This window comes from Colias eurytheme, chromosome 8 (assembly GCF_061535395.1).
Source record: "Colias eurytheme isolate Ceu_HAF_F1 chromosome 8, ilColEury1 Martin Lab GWU primary, whole genome shotgun sequence".
In the NCBI taxonomy this organism is placed as follows: Eukaryota; Metazoa; Arthropoda; class Insecta; order Lepidoptera; family Pieridae; genus Colias; species Colias eurytheme.
This window is the reverse complement of record NC_142987.1, coordinates 11,448,596-11,475,719: the sequence shown is the minus strand read 5'-3', so window position 1 is coordinate 11,475,719 and position 27,124 is coordinate 11,448,596. Positions and strand designations below refer to the sequence as shown.

General features: G+C 32.5%; 5 protein-coding genes across 5 annotated transcripts in view; 3 read left to right on the top strand and 2 right to left on the bottom strand.

Moving 5' to 3' along the window:
* Positions 1 to 363: 363 nt before the first annotated feature.
* On the top strand, positions 364 to 5,139 carry LOC149906798 (developmentally-regulated GTP-binding protein 2). The gene is made up of 8 exons (XM_090104974.1): positions 364 to 645; positions 908 to 1,068; positions 1,410 to 1,580; positions 2,240 to 2,383; positions 2,692 to 2,799; positions 3,236 to 3,393; positions 4,253 to 4,379; positions 4,899 to 5,139. Exons 1-8 carry the CDS (start codon positions 582 to 584, stop codon positions 5,058 to 5,060), a joined length of 1,095 nt encoding a protein of 364 aa, XP_089961100.1. The 5' UTR covers positions 364 to 581; the 3' UTR covers positions 5,061 to 5,139.
* A 2,655-nt stretch (positions 5,140 to 7,794) lies between these two features.
* Positions 7,795 to 10,339, bottom strand: EMC3 (ER membrane protein complex subunit 3). Its single transcript, XM_090104420.1, has 5 exons — positions 10,047 to 10,339; positions 9,828 to 9,966; positions 9,405 to 9,522; positions 8,565 to 8,726; positions 7,795 to 8,013 (listed from the first exon to the last, which is right to left on the bottom strand). Exons 1-5 carry the CDS (start codon positions 10,193 to 10,195, stop codon positions 7,835 to 7,837), a joined length of 747 nt encoding a protein of 248 aa, XP_089960546.1. The 5' UTR covers positions 10,196 to 10,339; the 3' UTR covers positions 7,795 to 7,834.
* An 891-nt stretch (positions 10,340 to 11,230) lies between these two features.
* Nthl1 (Nth-like DNA glycosylase 1) lies at positions 11,231 to 13,916 on the top strand. The gene is made up of 5 exons (XM_090104525.1): positions 11,231 to 11,560; positions 11,739 to 11,870; positions 12,178 to 12,348; positions 12,620 to 12,779; positions 13,159 to 13,916. Exons 1-5 carry the CDS (start codon positions 11,357 to 11,359, stop codon positions 13,734 to 13,736), a joined length of 1,245 nt encoding a protein of 414 aa, XP_089960651.1. The 5' UTR covers positions 11,231 to 11,356; the 3' UTR covers positions 13,737 to 13,916.
* A 9,418-nt stretch (positions 13,917 to 23,334) lies between these two features.
* Positions 23,335 to 24,660, bottom strand: LOC149906795 (uncharacterized). Its single transcript, XM_090104973.1, has 3 exons — positions 24,524 to 24,660; positions 24,308 to 24,413; positions 23,335 to 23,827 (listed from the first exon to the last, which is right to left on the bottom strand). The coding sequence occupies exons 1-3, from the start codon at positions 24,595 to 24,597 to the stop codon at positions 23,351 to 23,353; spliced, it is 657 nt and encodes a 218-aa protein (XP_089961099.1). The 5' UTR covers positions 24,598 to 24,660; the 3' UTR covers positions 23,335 to 23,350.
* A 751-nt stretch (positions 24,661 to 25,411) lies between these two features.
* The window catches only part of Hel89B (histone acetyltransferase 1), a 55,598-nt gene continuing 53,885 nt past the window's right edge, over positions 25,412 to 27,124 (top strand). Inside the window, exon 1 of the mRNA XM_090104971.1 lies at positions 25,412 to 25,555. The gene's annotated coding sequence lies outside the window, so the exon portion shown is untranslated. The remainder of the gene's footprint in view (positions 25,556 to 27,124) is intronic.

Here is a 27,124-nt window from a genome sequence, read left to right as displayed (position 1 = left end):
ATGGATTTTTTCATAATAATAATATCCTCACACCTTCTGTGCACACAAAATATAAATACCACAATAATTCTCAGAAAAACAAAATTTATGGTCATAATTATTTGAAGTGAGATTTTAATTGTTTAATTATTTGATTTTTTTTTTCAATAAAATACAATATTATAGTGTTCATTATTTCAGTGCACTTTTAATATATTTCCTTCTTCTGTATTTTTATTTACAAAGATAATAATAAATTTTAATTTTCTCTGATAGCATGAGCATGTGATGAGCATGCATGCAACTTGGCTGCAACGATGAGCTGTCATTTAATACAGTTTATGTCATCAATGATCTGTCAAAAATGACAATGGCTATCTGTTGACAATGCAAATGTCAAGCGAAAGCTGATAACCTATTTGCCGTTTTCGCTAAAAATCTAAAAAAAAATAATTAATTACTCGCCTTTGCTGTAATCTTATGCCTTAATCCGCAATGGTTCTTGCAATTTAGTACAACAAGTGATCGATATAGCTTTGTAGTAATAGAAATTAATATTCACGTTTTATAAGTTTGTTGACTGTTGTTAAGTTTGTAAAAAAATGGGTATCTTAGAAAAGATATCTGAAATTGAAAAGGAAATTGCTAGGACACAAAAGAATAAAGGTAAAGTAATACACAAGTACTTATGAAACCTGAAAATATTAAAATTGCAAGTAGTTTTTTTGGTTGTAAAGGTTATGATATAAACATGTATTGAGAGTTTATAGACAACAACATTGATAAACCTAATGTGTATTTAATATAAGCGATATTATTACTGAGTAAATGTTGAATATATCAAACAATTAATATACACTTCATAAACACTCTTAAACAGATGACCACATAATATGAATTCACAATTTGATTTTTTATTTATTTTCAGCCACTGAATACCATTTGGGGTTATTGAAAGCCAAGCTAGCGAAGTACAGGTCTCAACTTTTAGAACCATCTAAAAAGGGAGGTGACAAAGGAGAGGGTTTTGATGTTTTAAAGTCAGGTGATGCGAGAGTTGCTCTTATAGGTTTTCCATCAGTGGGTAAGGTGAGTTTTTACATTTTTACCTATTACAAACTGTAATAGGCAACATTTAACTAATTTAGAAATACATGTGTGTAATTATATTATTTATGCTTTTAAAACTGAAAACCACTTGACACCTGTTCAATGGTATTCCTTTTTTGGTTGGGCTTAACATCCTGATATTTTTTATATTTATGTATCATTCAGTCATGAACATCAACTCTCTGTAATGGTTTTTTCTATACCAATTTTTACCATGTAAACATAATTATTAAATTAACGTCTATATGCAAACTTATCTATAACTACTTAACAATAATGTATTAAAATAAATAAGTAAATATAATTGTCACCATTTCCAGTCAACCCTGCTCTCTACACTAACGCACACACACTCGGAGGCAGCGAGCTATGAGTTCACGACTCTCACGTGTATTCCTGGTGTTATTGAGTACCGAGGTGCTAATATACAGCTACTGGATCTGCCGGGAATCATTGAAGGCGCCGCCCAAGGCAAGGGAAGAGGGAGACAGGTAATATTCATGTATATTGTGGGTAAATTAAATTTGTGAAATATGCTCTAATATTTGTTATAGTCTTTATTGTGTCAATTATTACATTCACACAAATATCTCTTAGTAAAAATTCAGTTTAAATTGGTTCAGTTGTTGTATAGATTAAAGGATTTTTTTATTGCCCAGCATTGTATTTAATTATGAATGAATAATCAGAAATATTTGTGTATGAATAGATGACTGAAGCCTTTTACTTTTAATGTGCCAGGTATTTATGGAGTTATTAGTTAAATCAAATATATTCAGCGTAATAATAGTTAAACCGAATCATAATTTAAACAGATTTAAAATACAATAACAAGTTAATAACTGCGTTAAAAACAACCGACTTCAAACTTGCACTTGCAACATTTACAAATTCAGACAAAAATGCTCATAAAATAAAAACTACTGGGCCTATCCGAATAAAATTTTTATGGGACCAATTCGACATCATCCCGCATCGAACAAAAAAAGAATCACGTAAATCGGTTCAGAAACCACGGAGTAATCGGTGTACATACATAAAAAAAAAAAAAAAAAACATACCGGCCGAATTGATAACCTCCTCCTTTTTTTGAAGTCGGTTAAAAACCAAAAACAAATGCTAATTCATTCCACTATCACACAAATTTCAGGTGATAGCAGTAGCGCGTACAGCAGACCTGGTGCTCATGATGTTAGACGCCACGAAGCCGTATGTGCACCGCCAGCTGCTTGAGAAGGAGTTGGAGAGTGTCGGCATCAGACTGAATAAGAACAAACCTAATATTTATTTTAAGGTGAGGATTTACAATGACAGAAACAATAGATGTAATACTTATTTTTGAGGTAGAGATTTGGTATTTACAATCTAGGCATTATGTTGCAATTTTTCGTAATAGTGAAGATATGGCCCAAACATTGTTTCATTTTTTTATGGCAGCGAAAAACTTTCTTGTGTGAATGTAACATATTGTTAATTTTAACCTGTTAAATTAGTGGCATTATTATAATATATTAGTTGATGTATAATCAAATGTAACAATATTATATCATATTTTTACAATAACCGTAAATTAATCGTAAAAACTAAAAATTATTATTTCAGGTTAAAAAGGGCGGCGGTTTGTCGTTCAACTCCACGTGTCAGTTGACTAAAGTGGACGAAAAAATGGTGCAGATGATTCTACATGAATATAAAATATTTAATGCTGAGGTAATTATGTTATTAGTTTTCTAGTTACTTTACCTGTAATAAGTATTTTTGTGTGTGGGACGGAGATTTTTCAATTAGCATGGTAGACCTTGTTCATTTTTTTAAATAATGTTTTGTTTTGTGTGCTTTCGATAAATTTTGCTTAGCATTTTCAACTGCATACAATATTTCCCTTTTTATATAATATAGTCAACAGCCTAGTAAAATGTAAAAAGTAAAATCGTTTTAGTCGGGTGACATGTTCAGAAACTTGTGTCACACCAAAACCTCACGAGCGCGATCGCAGGTATAACGAGAGAGAGACGGACCGATCTCCCGTCTCATCTCGAGCGCTGCCACCAATAAAACGTTATCACGTAAACATCTCGATCGTAAACCTACTTTACAAACAACCAATTTTTTTTACAATGTTTTAACAGTTATTATCGTATTGCAGGTGCTATTCCGCGAAGACTGCACAGCGGACGAACTAATCGACGTGATCCTAGCGAACCGCGTGTACCTGCCGTGCCTGTATGTGTACAACAAGATCGATCAGATCTCGCTGCAGGAGGTCGACCGCATCGCGAGACAGCCGCACTCTATCGTCGTCAGGTAATATAAAATACTAGATTTCCGCCCGCGCCTTAGAAACCCGCATAGTTCCCGTTCCCGTGGGATTTCCGGGATAAAACCTATCCTATGTGTTAATCCAAGTTACCCTCTATATGTGTGCTAAATTTCATTGTAATCGGTTCAGTAGTTTTTACGTGAAAGAGTAACAAACATCCATACATCCATACTTACAAACTTTCGCCTTTATAATAGTATTAAGATTAAGATGAATCCGGCAAAGTGCGAGTGGGACTCGTGCACCGAGGGCTCCGAACTAACCTATTTTTTAATAGTGAAAAAGTCTGTTGACAGACAGACAGACAGATAGACAACAAAGTGATTTCCTTTTGAGGTTCGGAACCCTAAAAAGTATTAATCTATCAAATATAGTTAAAAAAAAATAAAAACATGTGATTTTTTTTTATTGGCACCGATTCGTGATAAGTAATTCAAATTTCAAACTCAAACATTTATTTCATCAAACAGAGTTCTTTAAGTAGTGCTTTCGAATCGTTAAAATAATAATTAAAATTCGATAATCAATCCGTCCGAAAATCTATTTCTGCAGAGGACAAGAAACTAGTTAAATAATGGCGCTAGCTTGTAATAAATTCAAACAAACTTTTTTTTGACGTGACAACGTGTTATAATTCGATAGAGCCGGCTGCACGCACGAAAAAAACATGACTCATGCGGCGTTACCTCGCTCTGAGGCGTTCCATGTAAGACTTGAAGTGCAAGCGAGAGCGCGGAACGAGCGACAAAGAAGCACAATCGGACGTCACGTTCAACTATCGTCAGTAAACCGACTTTACATACAACCAATTTTCAAAATAAATATATAATTATAATGTTTCAGTTGTAACATGAAACTAAACCTCGACTACTTGCTGGAGACGCTGTGGGAGTACCTCTCCCTCATCAGGGTGTACACGAAGAAGCCTGGTCAGCCACCGGACTTTGATGATGGACTTATTTTGAGAAAGGTACGTAATAATAAACATTTAAATACTTAAAATTATTATGCATACATTGTTGTATTCGCTCATGTGCTAGGCTACGTTATTCAATAGCCTAGTTTATTTTTTTAACTACCTGCCTCAGCAGACGTTGCTCTGCTTATTTCCCTCGTTTTCGTGTTTTTTCTCCATAAGAACCTTTCTTGTGCCATAACATAAACGTTAAAAAATTAGCCGAATTGGTCGAGACGTTCTCGAGTTTTACGTTTAGCAACACATTTGACATTCATTTCAATTATATAAACAACTAACTTTCCGCCCGCGGTTTCGACAGCTTTGTCTAAAATCGCATAAATTCTATACTAAAACCTTCCTCTTAAATCACTCTATCTTTTAAAAAAACCGCATCAAAATCCGTTGCGTAGTTTTAAAGATTTAAGCAACCATAGGGATACAGGCACAGAGAAAGCGACTTCGTTTCATACTATTTAATGATGCAATGTATAAACAAATAAAAACTTAATAAATATTTTATTGTTTTTATAGGGTGTAACAGTAGAACACGTGTGCCACTCGATTCACCGCACGCTCGCGGCGCAACTAAAGTACGCGCTAGTGTGGGGCACCAGCACCAAGTACAGTCCGCAGCGCGTGGGGCTGCACCACACTGTGCAGGACGAGGACGTGGTGCAGCTTATCAAGAAGTAGCACTGGCTGATATTAAATATAGAGTTTGAAGACGTTATTTATCCTATTCCCCCCCCCCCCTCCAACACACACACCTTAAAAACTTTGCTAACCCATACATTCTCCCCCATATGTAAATTTCCCCCACACACATAAAAATCCACCTTTACCCGCACGCACACGTTATAAACACACCGAACTGCAGTCACAAATAATAACATTCCCCCCACACACACATACAATTCCACCCCCTCCACACAAACTCCCCCCCACACGCTATAAACACACCGCAACGTACAGTCCGCAGCGGTGTAGCTTATCAAGAAGTAGCACTTACTATACTGGATATCATGAACTCATTATTTACCCGCATCCCCCCCACAACACTAAAACGTTGCTTACCCATTCCCCCCACACACACATGAATGATGATAATATTTCTCCTTACACTCATATACCACATACACACGTTAATGTGCCCTTCCCCCACCTTATATCTAAAAGTTTGACAATATAAGAAGGATAAAATATTTGAATTTCTCCCTAAATTGATTATGGTTTGAAAAATTGAAAACTCCTTCCTCTTCTTTTTATAAACTAAGCAAAATAATTTAAAACCCAAGTGTGAAGTTATATCTACTTCTAATTTAGACAGGACATAATATTATTATAATGGAGTAAATGAAATCAGCACGAATATATCTTTTTTTTTTAATTACTCCAAATACCATTATATTATATCATTATCCATGCAGGCCTAAAACATTTTCATACTTTGAGTTCCCATAAACCTATAACATTTAATTTTATGGGACTGTACTAATAACCACTTATTTTAAAAATGTAAATTATATGATTTAAATATTGTAATACAATGTTTTATTTTATATCTTCCCTGTTGGAACCTGCATGTAAAGTTCTTGTTAAAGTAAGCAATGATGTATAAAATCTTAAAATATTCTGTAGCAAAATAATTCTAATATAATCCACTGCAGGGATAATTAAATTGGATAAAAAAACTTGAGCGATGTCAAGAGACATTCGGATGGAACGAAGTGTTAAGTTAGAGAGAGACAACCACGCGCACGTCGCACGGCTTACAACTCTAGCAAAAAGTGTCGTGACAACTTTTCGTAAGAATTTTTTCCGTCTAGTTTCACAACGCGCGATAAGGAACTTCGTTCCAAAAATATAACCCATACAATGTTATTATGATTATTAGGGATACCCAATAAAAGAAAGAAATTTTAATGTTTTCACCATGGACGTATAAAAAAAGACGGACGGTATATCGCCTAAACATTGAGTGAAGCCTAGTAATGGCGGCGAAACATCCATGTGTGTGTGCCATATTGCCATGGCAACAGCTGTCCTGATGAAAATGGCGGGTGTATTTTTTTTCTATAAATTTTGCCGTAATAATTTTGTCATTAAAACATAAAAGAAATAACTTGCTTCCCTGTGGAATGTAATCCCTTGTGTTTTGTTATTTAAAATTGTACTGTTGCGGCACCATTTAACCACGCAAGACGGCATTTTAAATATTTTTTGTGAAACAGTGACGCAGTTAATCAGTCGGTAGTTCACGACGTAATGGCGGCCGACTAGCTTACTATGGTGAGAGTGTGTGCGTGTTTATTGTCTTTACACGATCGCTAGCTTACTATGGTGGCTTCACGTTGTTTGTTCGTAATACGGTGTCCGTCTTTTTTTATACGGCCATGGTTTTCACAAGTACACTTCAATAAAAGAAACTCATGAGAAATGTGTTTTAAAAAGTGTATTGAGCAATAATATATTACATACTTAGGTATATTGAAAATTTTCTATGCTCTTTATTTAATTGAAATAAATATATTTTGATCTATTTTAATGCGTGGTAGAGTAGCTATTTATTGAAACATAATGTTGGGTAAAAATTGAAAGAAGAATCGAAAATTGGCATGAACAAAGCAATAACTTTTAGCATTGTAATTCTTGTAGTTCTTTTTGTCACAATAATATTTAAAAAAAAATGGCTCATTAATCAAAAGCCAAATAATTATAACATTAAAAGAATATATGGATTGATTATTATTCATTTTTGTATCTAAAAATATATTGATGACCTAGCATAGATTGCTATTTCTTTTTTTATATAGCTATATGCATTTGTATATATTTCCATTAAAATAAACATTTATAAAAAGATGTTCTGTATTTTATTTCCTGTACCAATATTGTGAATATTGTAATACATCATTTCACAAGATATAATATGCAAATACATATGTTGCACTGCCAATCTCATGAAATTTTTGCATACTCTATTTACTTAAATTTTTTTTAAATAAATGTATTACATACTATTTAGATTTTCGACGAAATTGGTAAAATTGAATAAAACCACTCATTAAATACCATTATTTAATGTCCTTAAAATAATACATTTAACTACGACAAATAAATAACCTTCACAGATTTCAACTTCAAAACAGTATACAAGAAAATTGAACGTAATATTTGAAATAACTAACACCAGTGAAATGCATTAGCATATGGATTTACTATAAATACCCTTGATAATGCTTTCATTCTTTAGTTTCAATTTTAATGAACAGAATAAGCAGAAAATATTATTGACTATTTTATTTCAAAATCACTCACTTTTATCATTTCTGAGTTTTGACCCCTGATGGTACAAGGTAGTAATAAAAATTACATTCGCTTTCTTATCAAAAGAACTCTATCTTAAACTTGAATACACTTTAAATTAAAGAATTTTATCCTATATTCACTAGTTTCACTACACAAAACTATTGCACTGATTCTTCAGCCTTAGCCAGCAGGTCGTTCTCTGCATTAGCGAGAGCCCATCTATGTTCTGTGATCTCCAGAGCCTCCCACTCAGCCTTGAAAGCGGCTTTCGGGTCTGGGGGCATGGCCATCGCTGCTCCAGACATCTGTTCTTGCATCACTTTGGATTGATCAGCAGCTGAAATGAGGAAAATTTTAAGTTTTCTTCTTTATTTATTGTAACATACATGATGAAAAGCAATTCAGATTTAATAAAACTAGAAAATCTGTGGCTGTACTTTTTGGGTATGGAAAAAACAAAAATCATAAAAGAATCAGTCATTTTTATACTATAATTAGTTTATTTAAAAGAATTACAATTCTATATAAACATACATATGGAATTTATTCAAAATAATTTTGCCTAAGAAGAAGATACATTTATAACTTTTTTGGTACTCTTACATATATGTAACTAGCTTTCCGCCCGCGGCTTCGCCCGCTTTGTCTAAAACATAATAAATTATATACTAAAACCTTCCTCTTGAATCACTCGTTCTATTAAAAAGATCCACATCAAAATCCGTTGCGTAGTTTTAAAGATTTAAGCATACATAGGGACATAGGGACAGAGAAAGCGACTGTTTTATACTATGTAGTGAAGTTAAATTTAAATATCTAAGTATAGATAAAACATAACAAAATTGTTAAAAACATAAAAAAACACTAATAGAAATACTTCCCACTCACCATTATTCTCTCCAAGTACCAAAGCATAGATGGTCCTCAAACCGAACACATTTAAGAAGTACCATGACGCTGATGAAACCCAGGATGCATCAAGATACGCTAATTCCACACCTCGCTGCAACATCGGCTTGAATCGCAGTGTCAAGGGGAACGGTACCTTGGCTGGAATATACATGTTCATGTTATTAAAATAAATATAAATAAATATTTCAGGACAATTTTCACACACGGCACAATCTGATCCCATACCAAGCTTTTGCTAGTGTTATGGAAACCAGATGGCTGATAAACATACATTTATAATTTTTAAATAAATACTTATATACATAATTAACACCCAGACACAGAGCAAACATCTATGTTCATCACACAAATATTTGCCCCGGGTGGGAATCGAACCCACAAATTGTTAATGTAAATGTCATATATCTATTTTTTATTAAGCTATTAACAAATGACTGTTAATGTAAATTGCAACCAATTTTATTGTGTGGTATTTTCAAGATTAGTAAAGGTATTTAACCAAGTATAAGCAATTTTTGATAAGTTGTCTTAAAAGGAGCTATGCCAGAGGTTCCTTTAGAATCACTACATAGTATAAAACAAAGTCGCTTTCTCTGTCCCTATGTCCCTTTGTATGCTTAAATCTTTAAAACTACGCAACAGATTTTGATGCATTTTTTTTTAATAGATAGAGTGATTCAAGAGGAAGGTTTTAGTATATAATTTATTAGGTTTTAGACAAAGCAGACGAAGTCGCGGGCGGTAAGCTAGTAAGTAATAACTTCTTCTATAATAACTTTTTTATTTATTTTATATATAAGTTAAAATATATCTTACTAGTAAGAAAACCACTGAACATCCAGTTAATCCATCCTCCAATAACTATCATGGGTAGTACATTTGTCACATTGCCTTTCAACATGTCTGTCATCATGCCTGGGTCGGTCATGGGATTCTGAAATATAATAAAACAAAATTATGTTGGTATGTTTTACCATATTGATCTTTAATTTGAATTATGTCAGACAAAAGTATACAATTTTTGGTATATTTCATTAAATATTATGTAGTTCTCATCTAAAGTAAACATTCTGTGTAAACAAAACAGCAGTAGCAGTAATCTTACATCATGTTTTTCTGTGAAAATTCTAGCCATGTATTAAATACCAGTAAACCAACATACCAAATTGAGCTCTTTACAATTATTAAATCTGACATTTTAGGTTCATCATTTCTTTTTTTTTCAATGAGTTAATTTACCTGAGCATTCGATGTCCGCTTCTGAACTTTGAAATAACCAGTATCTTCATTATTGAACCAGTGCCGCCGCATCGCGAACGACTGCTTTGGTAGATACTTCCCATTCTCACGCAACAAACGGGCTCGTATCATTACTTGACTGAAAAAATTACATGGAATAGGTTATAATTGCTTTTACGAAAAAACTGCTTATAAACTTTTGAGGTAATCATTTCATACCTGTCCTGCACTTGCAATAGCTCTATTTTCTTTTGCGATGAAAGAATAATAGATACATAATGCCTAACAATACCAACCAAGAAAGTAATTACTACGATGGGTAAAAACACCCATAGCCTAATTTTTGGATCCAATAACAATTCTGCCATTGTGTCTCAAATTTTCGATATATTCTTTGGATAAAACTTTTATTTAATTCTTAATAAATGCGATCTACAACTAGAACAATATTATTTTATAAATTTAAATTTCACTGCATTAATTATTGCAGATTCGACAACTTGATAGTTGTCAACAGCTGTCACTGACAAATGTGAAATGACAATGACAAATACTATGATATAACAGTTATCTGCAGATAAGTCACAGAACCAACGAGTAGCACTTCCAAAAATTTAATTATATCAATATATTGTACGTTGCGAATTGTGATAGCTAAATATGTAAATCTCAAAATAGTAATATAATCAGACCTTATAGATTTTTCTAGTTTCGCCACGTCCCTGTTCTAATTTTATTGCTGCTTCACGAATCTTGATCTCGGATCTAATAGATTTTTCAACACTTACAATTTATGGCTGGCGTCCACTAGGCGGATCGGGCCGGGCCGCATCGCAACGCAAAAATACGCCGGCCTATGTTTTGTATGAAACATCGTCCATTAGAGACGGATCGGGCCGGGGCGGGCCGCAACGCATTGGCGGATATCGCTTCGCAGGCGGATTTCTGCCGGCGGTGCGCTGCGGCCCGGCCCGCCCCGACCCGTCTAGTGGACGCAGGCAGGCGGATGTGAGCGGCGAGCGTCTGTTAGAGCGTATACGCACTATGCGGGTAGCCGCATTGCGGGTAGCCGTCCGGCTGACCGCAAGCACAATTATGTACGTAACCGCAGACCGCACAGTGCGCATAGAAATGAATATTACGTACATAATTGTGCTTGCGGTCAGCCGGACGGCTACCCGCAATGCGGCTACCCGCATAGTGCGTCTACGCTCTTAGATAAAATCCACCTAGGCGGTCCGCCGCGCCCCGTACACTGTACAGGTGGACGCAGGAGCAAACAGCGCGTCCATTAGAGACGGCCCGTTGCGATGCGGCCCGGCCCGATCCGCCTCTAATGGACGCCTAGCATTACAAAGCTCATCACTAATTTGAAGTGAAGTCATTTCTGTTGCGAGTTTCTGTTGCAATTTGAATATTAAACACAAAAACTTCAATTCAATTGTAAACACAAATAAATATTGATTTACCAAGTAAATTTAATAAAACTCATAATAATTTTAACTCGCTTCATTAAATTTACTTTAAAAATGCCCCGAAAAAAGGCAGCTTCAACGAAAGTCATTCAAGAAAGCATTCCAAAACAAGAAAAAGATATAAAACTTGAACAAGAAATTAGACCTGAAAATGATGAAAATTCCGATAAAAAACAAGGTCTCAATTTAGATAAATTTAAGTTTGAAAAGAAGCCTCATGTGAAAATTGAATTCGAAAAAGAATCCCCGACAAAAGAGGTAAACTTACAAAAAATAAATTAATTTTACTAACTTAAGAACTTGCTTTTAAAATATTAATTACCTATATTTCTAGTTAAACATAAATATTTAGGAATACATAGAAATTAAAAATAATGTCAAATATTCTATCCAAAGAAAAATATGTATTGTGCAACTAAAGTTTTAATATTTTTAGGAGAAAGGCTTATGGGAGCCTCCTCATTGGAAGGAGTTTCTGATTAATCTACGCAACATGAGAGCCAATAATGACGCTCCAGTGGACTCCATGGGCTGCCATATGTGTATGGATGAAGAGGCTCCACCTAAGGTACCAGTTTATGTATCAAAATTAATATAAAACCCGCAGCTATGCCACTAAAGCCACAGTTTAAAGTTATAGGTGGTAAATGTTAAAATAAGTATGTAATGACGTTTCAAAAGTGCTTCTAGAAGAAGTCTAATTGAATAAATAAATGTTTGAGTTTGAGTTATCTTATTCAGATCATATAAATCTGAGAAATTAAGATTTTATCTGTAAGACATGCTCACAAAAGCTTCTGTATTTGTTGTTCAAAGCAAAATTTATTAATGTTACTTTCAATCGTTCTAAAATTGTTTGTTATAATAATTTTCAGGTGATAAGGTACCAATCACTCATATCCTTGATGTTATCAAGTCAAACCAAGGATCAAGTAACATTTGCAGCCATGGAACGGCTTCGCAAGAGGGGATTGACTGTGGATAGTGTACTTGCTATGAGTGATGAGGAATTGGGAAAGTTAATATATCCTGTTGGGTTTTGGAAGGTAAATATGAATTTAAAAGTTATAAAAAGATATTTTTACCACTGTAGTTTTTAAAATTTTTCTTGATTTGGAAGAGTACTATATGATGTAAATACACTGTTAAAATTTAAAAATTATTTAGCTAACTCACAAAAGAGAAAGGATTGAATAGGACATCAGTTTAATTTACAGTTTTTTTTTCTTTATTTAAGTTCAATTAGTAGGTAAATAGTATAATAAGATGTACCTTGTTCTGGTCTATTTTTCATTAATTTTTATTCTTTTTTTACAGACAAAAGTAAAATACATTAAGAAAACAACACAAACGCTCAAAGAGCAGTATGACGGGGACATACCTGACTCAGTTGATAAGCTTTGCAAGTTGACTGGTGTTGGACCAAAAATGGCACATATTTGCATGAAGGTTGCTTGGGACAAAATCACTGGCATTGGTAAGTTTGAAAAATATCTAAAAATATATACAGTTAACTTAAAATGTGTAATAAGCTACAGCAAAATTTTTTTATATTGTTAAATTTGTATTGTTATTGTGTTTTTTGCTGAAATAAATAATTTTCATTTTTAATATACTCTTTGATATTTTTACACTCAAAGTTTTTAAATTAGCTGAAAAAGAACGAATAATATCTAATGTATGAATTACTGTTGTGCAAAATTACATTTAAAATCGGTTCAGTGGTTTATGCACGAAAAACTAAACATCTCATTTTTTTTGTTTAAAAAGTCTATTTTTCTGTATTATAAGAACATAAACATCTCCAAGTAATTGTACCATAAACAAATCACTAATAAATGTATAATTTTTAACAGGTGTAGACACACATGTACACAGGATAAGTAATAGAATAGGTTGGGTGAAGAAACCCACACCAACACCTGAAGACACTAGAAAGGCCTTACAGTCCTGGCTGCCGTTCGAACTATGGAGTGAAGTCAACCATTTAATGGTGGGCTTTGGTCAAACAATATGCCTGCCCATCGGTCCCAATTGTGAGGAATGCTTAAACAATGATATCTGCCCCTCCAAGCATCTTGCCAGAAAGTCTCCTAAGAAAACTCCAACTAAAGTTAAAGATGACGATGTTATAAAAGAAGAACCAACTTCAGACAGTGAGGATATAACAAATACAAAGTTAAGTGTAGAAAATACTGTGCCAAAAGTGTCACCGAATAAATTAACTGTGAAAAATGAAGCTAAGTCACCTCTTAAAAGAAAAGCTGTTAAAAATTTGAAAGAAGACTTAAAAGAGATGGATAAAGTGACTACTACTAAACAGAGAAAGGTGAAAAATGAAAATAAAAATGTTGGATTAGAAGTAAATGTGGATAATAAAAAACCAGTAACTAAAAGGAAGTCACCTAGAATTAAGAATGCTAAAGAATCATAGGATTTGTTATAATAATGCAAGAATGAACAGAGTGCAACCATAACTGAGTATCCTAATTTTAATTTGCATGTTATAATGGTTAAGGTATCTAAGTAAGAATCAAACAACATCAAATGTACAACCTACTTTATATGATTTGATTTGAGAAAAAATTACTCAAACTATGTATGCTGCATTTGATCTGGTTAAGGTTGATGTTCCGACCGTCCCTCCATACATTTTTGATTACCTCTAAACACTTAACATAGACACTATTTCTTTAAAACTAATCATTTTATCACTTCTCTATAATGAAATGTGTGCGCGTTCGACCTTTTTAATCAATAATTTACAATATTTACTTAGAAAAACAACAGTAAAATACCGGAAAAATTTGACACTTCTACAGTAGTGTGCGTGACTTTTGCCAAGCGAAACACGACATAAAGCACGACATCTAGCGCATAGACTATATACTTATTACAGATCTAGCGCGTCAATGTCTAAACGAAAGGCGATGTTTAGACATTGACGCGCTAGATGTCGTGCATTCGCGTTCGTTATCTTATACTTGTATACGTAGTATATTATTATTAGTCTGTGCTTATACATAATGAGCATAATTCTTGAATGAGAATGAGAATTTCTTGTGTTGTGAATTTATTTTTGTATGCTATGCATTTTATTTGATTCAAATAGCAATGTTTCTCTAGTATGCATTTGAGACTATATTGTAAATTGTAATAATTGATCGTGGGTATAGTAATTAATTATTCTAATAACGCAATTAGTAATATATATGTATTTTCGGTGGGATTCAAAACAAAAAATTGGCCCGTGATTTTTATGAAATTTCACCACATTGCAAATCACATCAATCATAGTTCATACACATGTATGACGAAAGTGATTAGTATTGTGGCTAACATTGACTCATCAGTTCATCACTGAAACCAGTGATAAATCAGTACCTATATCATATTGTGTTTGAATATGTATTTTTAAACAATGATATAAGTATACAATTATTATAAATCGGTAAACTATCAAAGTAATCACAAACTTGCAAACATTGGTAAAATGTCCAGTAGTTTATGAGCCTATTCATTACAATCAAACAAACAAACAAAGTTTTCCTCTTTATAATATTAGTGTAGACAAACACTATGAATACGATCACGAATGCAAATTCGGGGATTTTCTAATTATTGCTAAATAATAATTGAATTCGTTTTGAAATACAGTAAAAGTTCTTTATTCGCGGGCAATAGGTTCCGTAAATGTGCCGCGAATAGAGAAACCGTGAATATGGAATGGTAATTTGTATGGGGTTATAGGGGATACGTTCCTGGGTGACGAAATAAGGAAGCATATACTTACATAAAGAAATCAGTTTTATTGAAATTTTTGACCAAACATATATTTATTAATTACCATTTAATTAGGTATTATCTTCAGGTTTAGGCAATGGCTTAGCACTTTTTACTCGTTTTTTAGTCGACATTATAAATTCGTAGTTATGTAGTTCAGGCGTTTTCTATGGATAACAATTGATTTTTATTTAGGTAAATACATATATGTATATACCGATGTACCGATTCGATCCGCGAATAAAGAATTTTGGGCCGTGAATATAGAAATTAGGTCGCATTTTTTCCACCCGCGAATAGTGAAACCGCGAATGAAGGAAGCGCGAATAAGGAACTTTGACTGTACTCTATAATTTTTAGTGTATAAATAGACATTTATAATGTGGTGCTCATTTTTTTTGTACTGCTAACGCTATTGTAGGTACCTATTTTCGTTGTTTTATTTCAAGTGAACACGGCCATACAATTTTGTCACGAGCCGCCTATGATTGTAGGTACTTTTGTTAGGCTCCTTCGTCGTCCGCGTCGCGTCGGCTCGAAAGTTCTTGATTTCATTGTCACGCGCACAGGTCACGCGCTATGATTTGCGCGCGGATTTTCTTGTGTTGTGAATTTATTTTTGTATTATTATTATTTTTTATTTTTTTTTTATTTTATTGATTCAAATAAAATATTTCACTAGTATGCATTTGAGACTATATTGTATTATGTATAATTTATCGTAGGTATAGTTATTCTTATAACGCAGTTATATTTTCGGTGGGACAATTTGACCCGTGATTTTTCTGAAATATCACCACGTTGCAAATCACATCAATCATACACACGTATGACGAAAGTATAGTGGCTAACATTGACTCATCAGTTCATCACTGAAACCAGTGATAAATCAGTATATCATATTTTATTGTGTTTGAATATTTTTTAAACAACGATATATACAATATTATTATAAATCGGTAAACTACCAAAGTACTTCCGAATTTTCAGACAGACAAACAAGTAGTTTGAACACGCATTTATTTTCTTATACTAGTAGCAAAAATCAAAACCATAATATTATGTTTACCTACTATATTTTACTAAAAGTCGAGTGCGTCGAAATCGTAAATAATAGGTAATATAATGTTTTTCACCTTCCTGGTTATTTTCCCATAGTAAATAGTGTTTTAGGTTTGTTGTTGTAGGTAGGAATAATAATAATTATTCTTACTTGTTGGTTATGAAATGTATATTGAAATAATTTACTTTTACAAATCATTAGTGATATTAGTTTTGAGTGAAAATGCTTGGATCAGCATAATATTATATGGTACTTCAAATACATGTTTTGATAAAAAAACAATAGTGTAATAAAATAAAACTGCGTTTTATTGTAATCAATGTTGACAGTTTAAATTCCAAAATTATTGATCAATAAAATAGTTTACACCAACAAATATAACTTTTATTTTTATAACCATCGTTCATAATATAAACCGTAGCAGGTGGCGTTTTGAAGTTCTGTCTACTCATACAGAAAAATGGAAAACTTGTTTTTTTTGTAATCAATTTATTACTCATTATTGTTGTTTGGCTGTGTGTTTGGCAACTCGAAGCGTGGTCGTCCGTCGTAGGTACTTTTGTTTTGTTACTCAGGAGGATAACCTCAGACTGTAGACACTGTAGTGATGTCAAGACAAATGTGCGAAAGACTGTAAAGTCAGACGCTAATTTAGAAGACGGGCTACCCATTGGGGCTGTTGAAATTGTCTGGAGATCCTTTTGGAACTCATCTATTCTGTGGTTAAACACTTCAAACATCTGATCAATAGACTGTGTGATGGATTCCATATTAGTTTTAGTGCAGTGGCAGTGTAAATGTTGTTGTTGAGGTTATGTAAATTTAACACTTTAGTTAACTACCAAGATATAAAGAAATGAGGATAGGACACAATAACTATTGGTTGAGGTATTTATAAACTCATAATATACTTTTAAAAAAATCGCGTTTTAATAAATTTCTAGAATTAAATTAGAACAGCTGATTCAAAATAGCCTAAAAAATCTTAATAATAATAATTACGCTTCACAGCAAGAAGAAATGTACCATATGTACCCGCACAAAGTCGATATTGTGTTGCCTACCGTTCGACTCAATGGCTAGGGTTGTAACTACCTTTAATAATTATTACCAAACTAATAAACCGAGTGATGCGAAATAACCATAATTCTTTTAGAGTTTGATAAAATGATCAGGCAGGTATTTTCTTTAATCCTCTGAATTCTCGGTTACTAAATTGTATCGTTGAAATTATTCTTAATCGCGTAAATTTAATAAATAATCATATGGAAAACACTTTTCATTTGTTTTTTTACTTTCACGCCCAACTACTATACAATAATTACGTTGTTTCGGTATTTTGACGAGAAAACGCAGGAAACATCCGTTGTATCATTTTAGATAGATTGTATATTTTGTATCTGTAGAATTGAAATCAAAGCTATGTATATGTTGTCTCCATTCTTTTCTTATCGGATTGTTGATCCCAATGCGAATGCGTCACTTAAATTTTATAAAAGACAATTAAGAACATCAAAAATAAAGTGATACGTAAATATTTCACAGTGCAATATATTATGTAATTAATAATAATTATATATTTATGAAAAAATAATTACATCAGATTTAATAATCGCAATTGTTTTGAATGTACATATGAATAAATGATTACATCATAATAGTAATAATCACAATTGTTTTATTTCCCATTTGTTGCAACCCTAGCATATTTTCATGTAGCAGCAGAAGTACCTACACTGGCGGCGCGGCGGCATCGTGCGACATCAAAGGCATTGCCTTTAGGTAAGTTTATAATGATTAACTCTTTAATAATTATTTTTGACTTTACTCATTTCTTTTATTATATAATTTACGTTTTACTTTTACAGAATCCGATTCAATGGATTATGAAGACGAGTCACACAACGCCATACGATAGTGATGATGAATGAACATTTCAATAAATGCATGCGTGTTTTTTTATGTTGTTTTGTAATTGTTAATTGTTTCTTAAATAAAGAAATAAACTAAATATTTAAATGATGATTTGTTATTTGCAACACAACTTTATATTTGAGATTCTTTACAAATGTATATTTAGTTTTGTATCATCAAATTTATAAATTTTATTCCATAGTTTTCAAAATTAAATGTAAATGACCATAAAAACAATAATAAAGTAAATCATTGATGTAAGGTCAGGGAACGTAATACATATATATTATATACATCTGACCATGTAGAAGCTAAGTCTTCTTGACTGCTGAAGTCTGTAAAGTCTGTACGCAATGAAAATGTCTGCCGTTTCGAAAATAAGTTTTTAAGACCCTAATAAATAAAATATATGAATGGCAGATCTGGTCAAATACTTTCAAAATTGTATTTTTTTCAGCACTTTCATAAGTGTCTGCCAGAATGTTATCCGCGTGATAATGGTCTGCCATTGTTATTTTCCGATAGTAATAATAATCTATTTTCAAATATCAAAATGGCAGACGTGGTCAAATGGTTTCAAAGTTCGCCAAAAATTTCCACCTGTCTTACCTAAGCGCGCGCCCCGTCCACCACTCTGGGCTTAGTGACTCCTCATCTCATGTATAGTAGGTATAGGGGAATCAACACACAAAAATCCAGGTCTGGTCAAATACATACAGGTAGCTTTGCGCTAGCTCTCTAGCTATTACTTCTTATGGAGAGAAAACGTAAACATGTACCACGGGCGAAGCCGGGGCGGACCGCTAGTAAATAATAAAATAATAAATAGTGTATTAGATTTGTTATTGTATCTTGTATACCTACGAATAATTATTCTTACGTCTTGTTGGGAAATGTTCAAATACCTACCTATTGAAATAATTTACTGTTACAAATCATTAGTGTTATTAGTTTTGAGTGAATAGGCATGGATCAGAAATTCAGAATATAATATGCTACTAACTACTCAAATACATACATGTTTACACAACAAACACCACTGACCTCTATAACTATAAGTTATAGAGGTCAGTGACCGTCAGTGACAAACACTATGGATACCTACGCTCGCGAATGCAAATTCGGTGATTTACTAATTATTGATACCTAGTCATTGAATTCGTTTTGAAATAGCCTGTACTTTGTAATTTTTAGTGTTATAGACATTTATAAAATGTGGTGCTCATTTTTTTGTAATAAATCATCCCGAACGCTATTGTATTTTCGTTGTTTTATTTCAAGTGAACACCTATACAATTTTGTCACGAGCCGCCTCTGGCCTCTGGGTGAAATAAACAAGTCAAATGATTTTTGTTCTAATTGTATTTTGGTAGTAGTTTGTTTAGAATTTACATTACCATTGTTTAATTTTTATTTTGTATTTGCAGTAAAATAAAAAGATGAAAAACTTCATTAGGTATATTGTACGACACCTCACTCTGAATCGCGCTAGCGAAATTTTTTCGTTACAGAGCACATATACAACTTTCGGACAATCTTCATTGAGGCCGGCCGGCAAATCGAGTATGTCGAGAAACTTCACTTATTCGATGGAGGTATTCTACCTTCCTTCCTCCACAGTTGTGGGACCCCGACGTGCATTGAACACGCAGCTTTCTGATACTAGTAGCTAAAATCAAAACCACAGATATGTCTGTGATCAAAACCATAATAATATTTTTACCTATTATTTTACTAAAAGTCGAGTGCATCGAAATCGTAAATATGTTTTTCACCTTCCTGGTTTTTTTTCCATAGTAAATAGTGTTTTTGATTTGTTGTTGTATGAATAATTATTCTTACTTGTTGGTTATGAAATGTATATTGAAATAATTTACTTTTACAAATCACTAGTGATATTAGTTTTGAGTGAAAATGCTTGGATCAGCATAATATCATATTTGCTACTTCAAATACATGTTTTGATAAAAAAAAAAACAATAGTGTAATGTAGGTAATAAAATAAAACTGCGTTTTATTGTAGGTAATCAATTTTGACATTATTTATTTCCCAAAATTACAATAAAATAGTTTACGCCAACAAATATAACTTTTATTTTTATAACAATCCTACTTCCTACTAATGCGAAAGTTTGTGAGGATGTGTATGTGTGTGTTTCACGCAAATACTACTGAACCGATTACAATGAAATTTAGCACACATATAGAACGTAACTTGGACACATTGAATAGGTTTTATCCCGGAAACCCCACGGGAACGGGAACTATACGTGTTTTTTTTTGAAAATGCGGGCGGAAAGCTAATCGTTCATAATATAAACCGTAGCAGGTGGCGTTTTGAAGTTTTGTCTACCCATACAGAAAAATGAAAACCACAGGAGATTGCCCAAGTGACTATGGCACTTGGTATCGCAATCAAACTTATTGTGTCAAGATGAAATATAGCTCAATTTAAAGCTTGATGTTAGTACTTTTAGATATGATTAAAGTTTTTATGTAAATAAGCCGCAGTTCGCGACAATAAAAATAAAACAATAGTTTTATTCAACACTTCAAAAAACTACTTAATCGAGTTTAAACTAACGATGAACGTTAAGTTTTACATTTATTACATAGCTAATATTTTAATTTACAAGACAAATGTGAAAAGTAAATCGTAATTTAAACATTCTTTCAAAATAACATCGAACAATGCGTCGAACACATTCATTTGACATTTCAAATAGAAACTATGACATAATTATGACGTTTGCAAGAGAGATAGATATAGGTATGTGTCAAAACAAAACTTTTACTTTTATTTCTATTTATTCGGTATAATTACAACTTTAGTGATAAATATGATCATTATAAATACAAATAGGAATTGACACAACTAGTATTTTACCGATTCCATACGTAGTCATACATGTTTCAAAAGAAAAACTTTTACTATTATTTCAATTTATCCGGTTTAATTAAGACTTAATATTGATACATATGATCATTATAAATACAAATAGGAATTAACAATATAACGAATACGTGGCACAACCATCGAGATAGAATGTACTACGTACTAGAGAGGCGATCGCTACTACACTCTCTTTAACACGAGCTAGAGGTAAGAATCACAAGTCTCTTTAGTCTGTGTCGGACTGTGCCCCCCGCTTGCCGCGTCAACACGTGTTATTGCTCTGTTCAAAATGCCTTCGTGTTTGCTTAGATATTGTTTTAACAGTTCCCATAATACAAACAAAGCCCGAGGAGTGACTTTTCACCAGTAAGTTTCCTTATTATGAGTAAGTCATGCATTTTACTAATATTGTTATCATTTTGCGAAAAATCACCACGCGTTCTGCGTTTCGCGCCATTTTTCATAGACTAACAGCACAGACGTGACACTATCGATGAGTCTGTTAAAAAAATGTAACTGGATTTTTTTAACTATGTATATACAATATCTACTAGGAAAGATTACCGTGGTGTAGTACCTAAATATTTATACTTTTACCCGACTACGCAAAGTAAAACGGTAGGTTATATTAAGTAATATTTATTTATTTACCTATTTTTATTTATTAAAAAAAGCCTAATCAATAGTTGTTCCAGTAGGATTTATAAATTATTATGCACAACAATTACAAATAAACACAACATTCACAGAAACTAATACAGTAAAAGTTCCTTAATCGCGCTTCCTTTATTCGTGTTTTCACTATTCGCGGATTAAAAAAATGCGACCCAATTTCTATATTCACGACTAAAAATTTTTTTTATTCGCGGATTTAATAAGTACATACATAATAATAAAATTATTCCAATAGGTATCTTACCCAATATCCTTGTCAAATGGACTAATAAGAAAGTAAAATAGATCTTATAACAAGTTTGCCTAAAGTACATAATATTATGTTCTTAAATGATATCGCCGAGGCCTTTGACACAAGCCGCCTTTGTCGCAAGCCACCTCTGCAGCGATTGATGTTTTTGAGAATGTAAATAAACAGAATGGAAGCAACCTTATAACTCAATAAATAAAGTATATTTTTAAATGTAGTTCCGTTTATAGTAAAGTTACAAAAATTGTGATCGAGTAAGGGGGCGTCCATAAATTACGTGAGGTGTTTTTTAAAATTTTCTGCACCTCCCTCCCCCCCTGGTGAGATGTCGTGAGAATTTATTCAACCCCTCCCCCATCCTCGAATCTCGCGTGAGATTTTTCAAAATGTGAGTTTCTTATACGTAAACGCCATCAACATTGAATCATCGTATCCATTTAAATTACATCATGAAGCAAAAACTGATAAAACTATTGATTACTACACAAAACGACAAAAGCTTAATAAATTGATATTATTTAAAGGAAATTAAAATACATATTTTAATATAAAATCCTCGTTTTATTAATTCCCTAGTATCAGTACCACCAGATAGTACCGAGTAAACAGATTGCACAATGTGTCGCATCTGCACGCATTGCTTAATCTTTGAACTTGAAGCCACGCCTCGCTCGTTCCACACGTACCCCACCACATCGGCCGCGCGCAATGTTTTTGTTTGGAATAACCCCTCTAGTAATATATCTCGATGGGCACAACTAAAATTTTACCGATACCACCCGTGGTCATTCTCCTTTGTGGGTCATTTGTAACAGGATGGCGGTTCTACAGCGAAAAAAGAAAAATGATGGTCAGAACGCTGATACCGGATACCTTAAGATACTGTAATATAAAATATTACTAGATTAGATAAAATATTATAGGTAGTATCTTCACCGTGTGTGACGCGCTTTACATTCACGCCATCTAGAGTTAAATCTTTATCATTTTTGTATACGTCTGTGTGTGTAAACGACCCTGTATGCAATGACAGATGTTAAAACGCATAATTTTACCGAATTGGGTGGATTTTAAGGCAATGATATAACATATTTCAATAAAATATAATATTCAGTAACCGCCATGACTATTCCTAGGTTTGATGACTATTCCAATTACGCAAAAACTCAAATAAACTAGAAATGTAGAATTCAGCGCCATCTAGCGGGACATTGGCTGGGAACAGATCGTAGCAATCACCTTAAAGATATTATTTTTAAAGATATGGTTATTAGTTTTGCTGTTTATTGGTTAAAACTGTTTAAATTTTGATGGTTGTGGCAAAGACAAGTACAATAAAGTATTGTGATTTTTGAATTGTTTCTATTTAATGATTAAGTTATTTGTAGTTTGTTATTTGATATGATCAAAATACCTCATTTGTTATAAGTGGATTTGTAAGAAATACAATATTTGGAATAAAAGATTTTAATGTTTTCTCTTGTGGTTTTTCTTTTTCGACTTATCCTTTTTCTGTTCAACTTTAGCTTTCTTCTTGTGAGTCTTTTTATTCTGTATTCTATCTAATTTAGTTTTCATTTGGAATACTTTGCTTTTCTGTAATTTTTTAGTTGCTTGTTGTTTGAGTAATTTCTTTACTTCCTTTTTCGTTTTCATCGTTTTATCATCTTCCTCTGGTTCTGGTTCCTCTTCACTTTCTACTTCCGAAGCCATTCCGGGAACTTCTTGTAAATTTGTAGTTTCTTTTTTAACTTTAACCTTTTTTTCTACCGCTACTTGAGGTCTGTTCTCACCAATGACAATATCCCTCTTTTGGAGCGTATCTGATGACAGTTCCACAATCTTAACATTAACATCATCATCTTCATATTCCTCTTGAAGTATTTGTTCTAAATCTGGGATTGGACGAGATGATACAATGAGCTTCTTGTATGATTCTTTGTTCTGTAATACAAAAAATAGCAGTTTATGGTAAATACTAATTATTGCAATAAATATTAAAATAATGTAGGTACGTCTATTTGTAAAACTTCTATAACATGTAGTAACTAGGCCACTGGTGCCATTCAAATTAAAATAAAATGTCGCGTAAAAACCACAGGACAGTTCTTTGGCATGTTATTATAATATATTATGATGTTACATATGTATTTTGTAAAATTGTAAAACTGACATGATTTAAAAGAGCAACTATGGAGTTTCTTGCCGGTTCTTCTCCGTAGATACTGCTTTCCGAATCGGTGGTAAATTTTAAAATATGTAATGACGTTTCAAAAGTGCTTCTATAAGAAGTCTAATTGAATAAATAAATGTTTGAGTTTGAGTTTGAATAAATTATGTAGTGCAACATTTTACGTAATACAATAAAGGCTATCATAAAACTTAAAAAACCAACAAATAACGGAATGTGGACAATTTATTTACCTCCTGTTTGATCCGCCTTTTCTCTTCCTTCAACATTCTTTGAATTTCTTCTTGCGCTTTCTTTTTACGTTCTAATTTTCGTTTGCGGAACCCACATAAAAAGTCTCTGAAATTTAAAAAAAAATCAAATAGATGCTATGGCAAAAATATAATAAAATATATACATATCATGTTGAACAAAACAAGATTTAAAAATTAAGTAAATACGATATTTACTTTCTTTTAGCTTCATCAAATACTACGGCTACTTTCTTTTTCTTATCATTACTCTTATTTCTCTTCTTTGCCATTTTTGTGGATTATTTTTATAAAGCACGATTATCGATGTAAACAAAACACATGTAGATATAACCTCAAATGACAATGAGAAATGACACTGACAGATTCATACACAAATATGAAATAACATCAATCAAAAACAGCTGATGCTAGGCACATCATTATTTTAATCGGTACTTGTCGATTGGAAATTCATTGGGATATTTAAAATTAAGGTATTACCTAATTATTTAAAACACCACGGTCAGAACTTAATATAACATTTAAGAAAATCTTTAGATCTATAACCTAGAGCCTTAAAATTGTACATAAAATAATTTGTTTTGAGGATTTTTACCAAATAAAAACACAAGATAATGATTATTAATCGAGTAATATATCTAAAAAATTCGCATACGAATTAAGAACAGATTGCACAAAAATAAAGAGAATATATCACGATAAATAAATATTATAGGCTGATAATACAAAATAGGAGAAATAAAAGAGACGAAGGAAAGTCATGATGTAAATATTAGAAATTTTTTTGCTTTAGTTAAATTTATAATACGGTTTCTGCCTGGTTTAATGTATATCTTTAAAATAATAAATTGCAATCGTAACAAAATCGTAATCGTAATAATCAATATATCTTGACGTTATTGTGACGTATACCAAAACTATGTACCGATTTTGGCATTTTACCAACTTTTTTATAAAATCCTGCAATTTGATTGGTGGAACGTTGCGATTATTATTTTTTATGTACCGATTCTAGTCCAATCAGCGCACAAGTGCACAATAAAGACGGCATGTACGGAGTCATGGCTGTCAGTATATATTTGAAGCTTGAACGATGCGCTTCCTTTCGTCACGTTGGTTTTTTTTATTTGTGCATTTTGACGAAAATGTTATCGTGTGTGATTTTGAGTGTGTTAAAATATGGAATGCTTTGGATGCAGTGACGTGAAATATACCTTGACACGCAAGGTGAGTGCTGGAAAAATATGTAGTATTAAATTGATGGGCACAAATTGATTTATAATGAAAAATTGCGTGCATAATAAAAATTGGTATTTTATTACGTGTAAGCGTGAATATTCGCCCGTGTTAATTAACGGACACAAGGTCGTATGAAGGGATATAAATGTATTGATAATTTAATTGCAATAGTTTAATGCTAGCATAATAAGTGCGAAACGCACGGCCATATGTTAACATGCGGGAAAGGATAGTATTACATGTTACCGTTACTATTTTATTACATTCTATTGCTCTAAATCTAGTGTATGAGATTTGTAGAATATATGCGTATAAGAAAATAAAACGTAGGACATTAATATTAAATTGAAATGTCATAAAAATCGAATGACGATGTAGTGCAAATTTACGAAGCTCAGATCGATTGGATTTTAATTAAACATAGGCACAATGTCAACGCACGAATGTCTTAGATTTTCTTCAATAATAAGAGCGTCAATCTATTTTTAATTCCAACTGTATCATAAAATTGGATAAACTTCACATTCACTGCTTTTAATTTGTTTAGAATCTAGATAATAGGTAGGTACATACCTAGTTGATCTACCAAAATGTTATTTTCGTGATAACATTTCAAATATTACCGTATGGTGCGTAAAATTTTGCTATATCTTTTATTAATTTGTCTCTCCTTACATTTTTCTAGATGTTTTACTAATATCTTTAATTTTTTGCCGTAAAACATAAATGTTTTAAGAGTTTTTATAAATGGCCTCACATTATATTACTCTGTCTGTGAGTCTACTTATATTTTATTGGACATGAAATACAGCTCTTAAATGAAGCTATGAAAAAGAAAGAACATAACTAATGAAAAATTGTTCAAGTTTGGCTATGTGTGTGTTCCAATCTCATATCTGAAGATTCAAAGCTAAAAAAATCTTCGCCTTACTCCACTGTGTGATGGTATTGCCATGATGCAACCTTGAAATTTTACCCTCAACGCACCTAAAGAAGTTTCAGTACAATAAAAATCAATTTGTTAATACTGTATCAAAATTGACTGACATTAACTTTATCTATAAGCAACATAATGATAAACAGAGTATTATTTAATTTTAAATTTATAAACAAATCAACTGATATGGCTAGGTGTTGTCTAATATTAGCGGTGTTGATAATTTTTTGATTAGGTATTTGTTGTTTTAAAAATAACAAAGTATAGTAATAGTAATTTAACTTTGAAGATTTAGGGCTAGTTGCACAATTTGAGTTTGAGTTTGAAATTCAGTGAAACAGCTTTAGAAAAATGAGTATAATATCTTTATTGCCGTGTGTGAAAATTGTCCAGAAATATTTATATTTATTTATTATACAGAATGTACAATGATGTACATAACACAGCATGGAAAAATGGGAACATATGACAAAAAAATTCTCTATAAATATCCCGTCTATAGGTTGGAAACTCACAGAGATATTGAGTAAAACAAATAAAAGACAAATTTGACCTACATCGTTTTTAGGACTTCAAAATTTGTCACGGAAGAATTCTAACAAATACCCGCGGCCCCATCA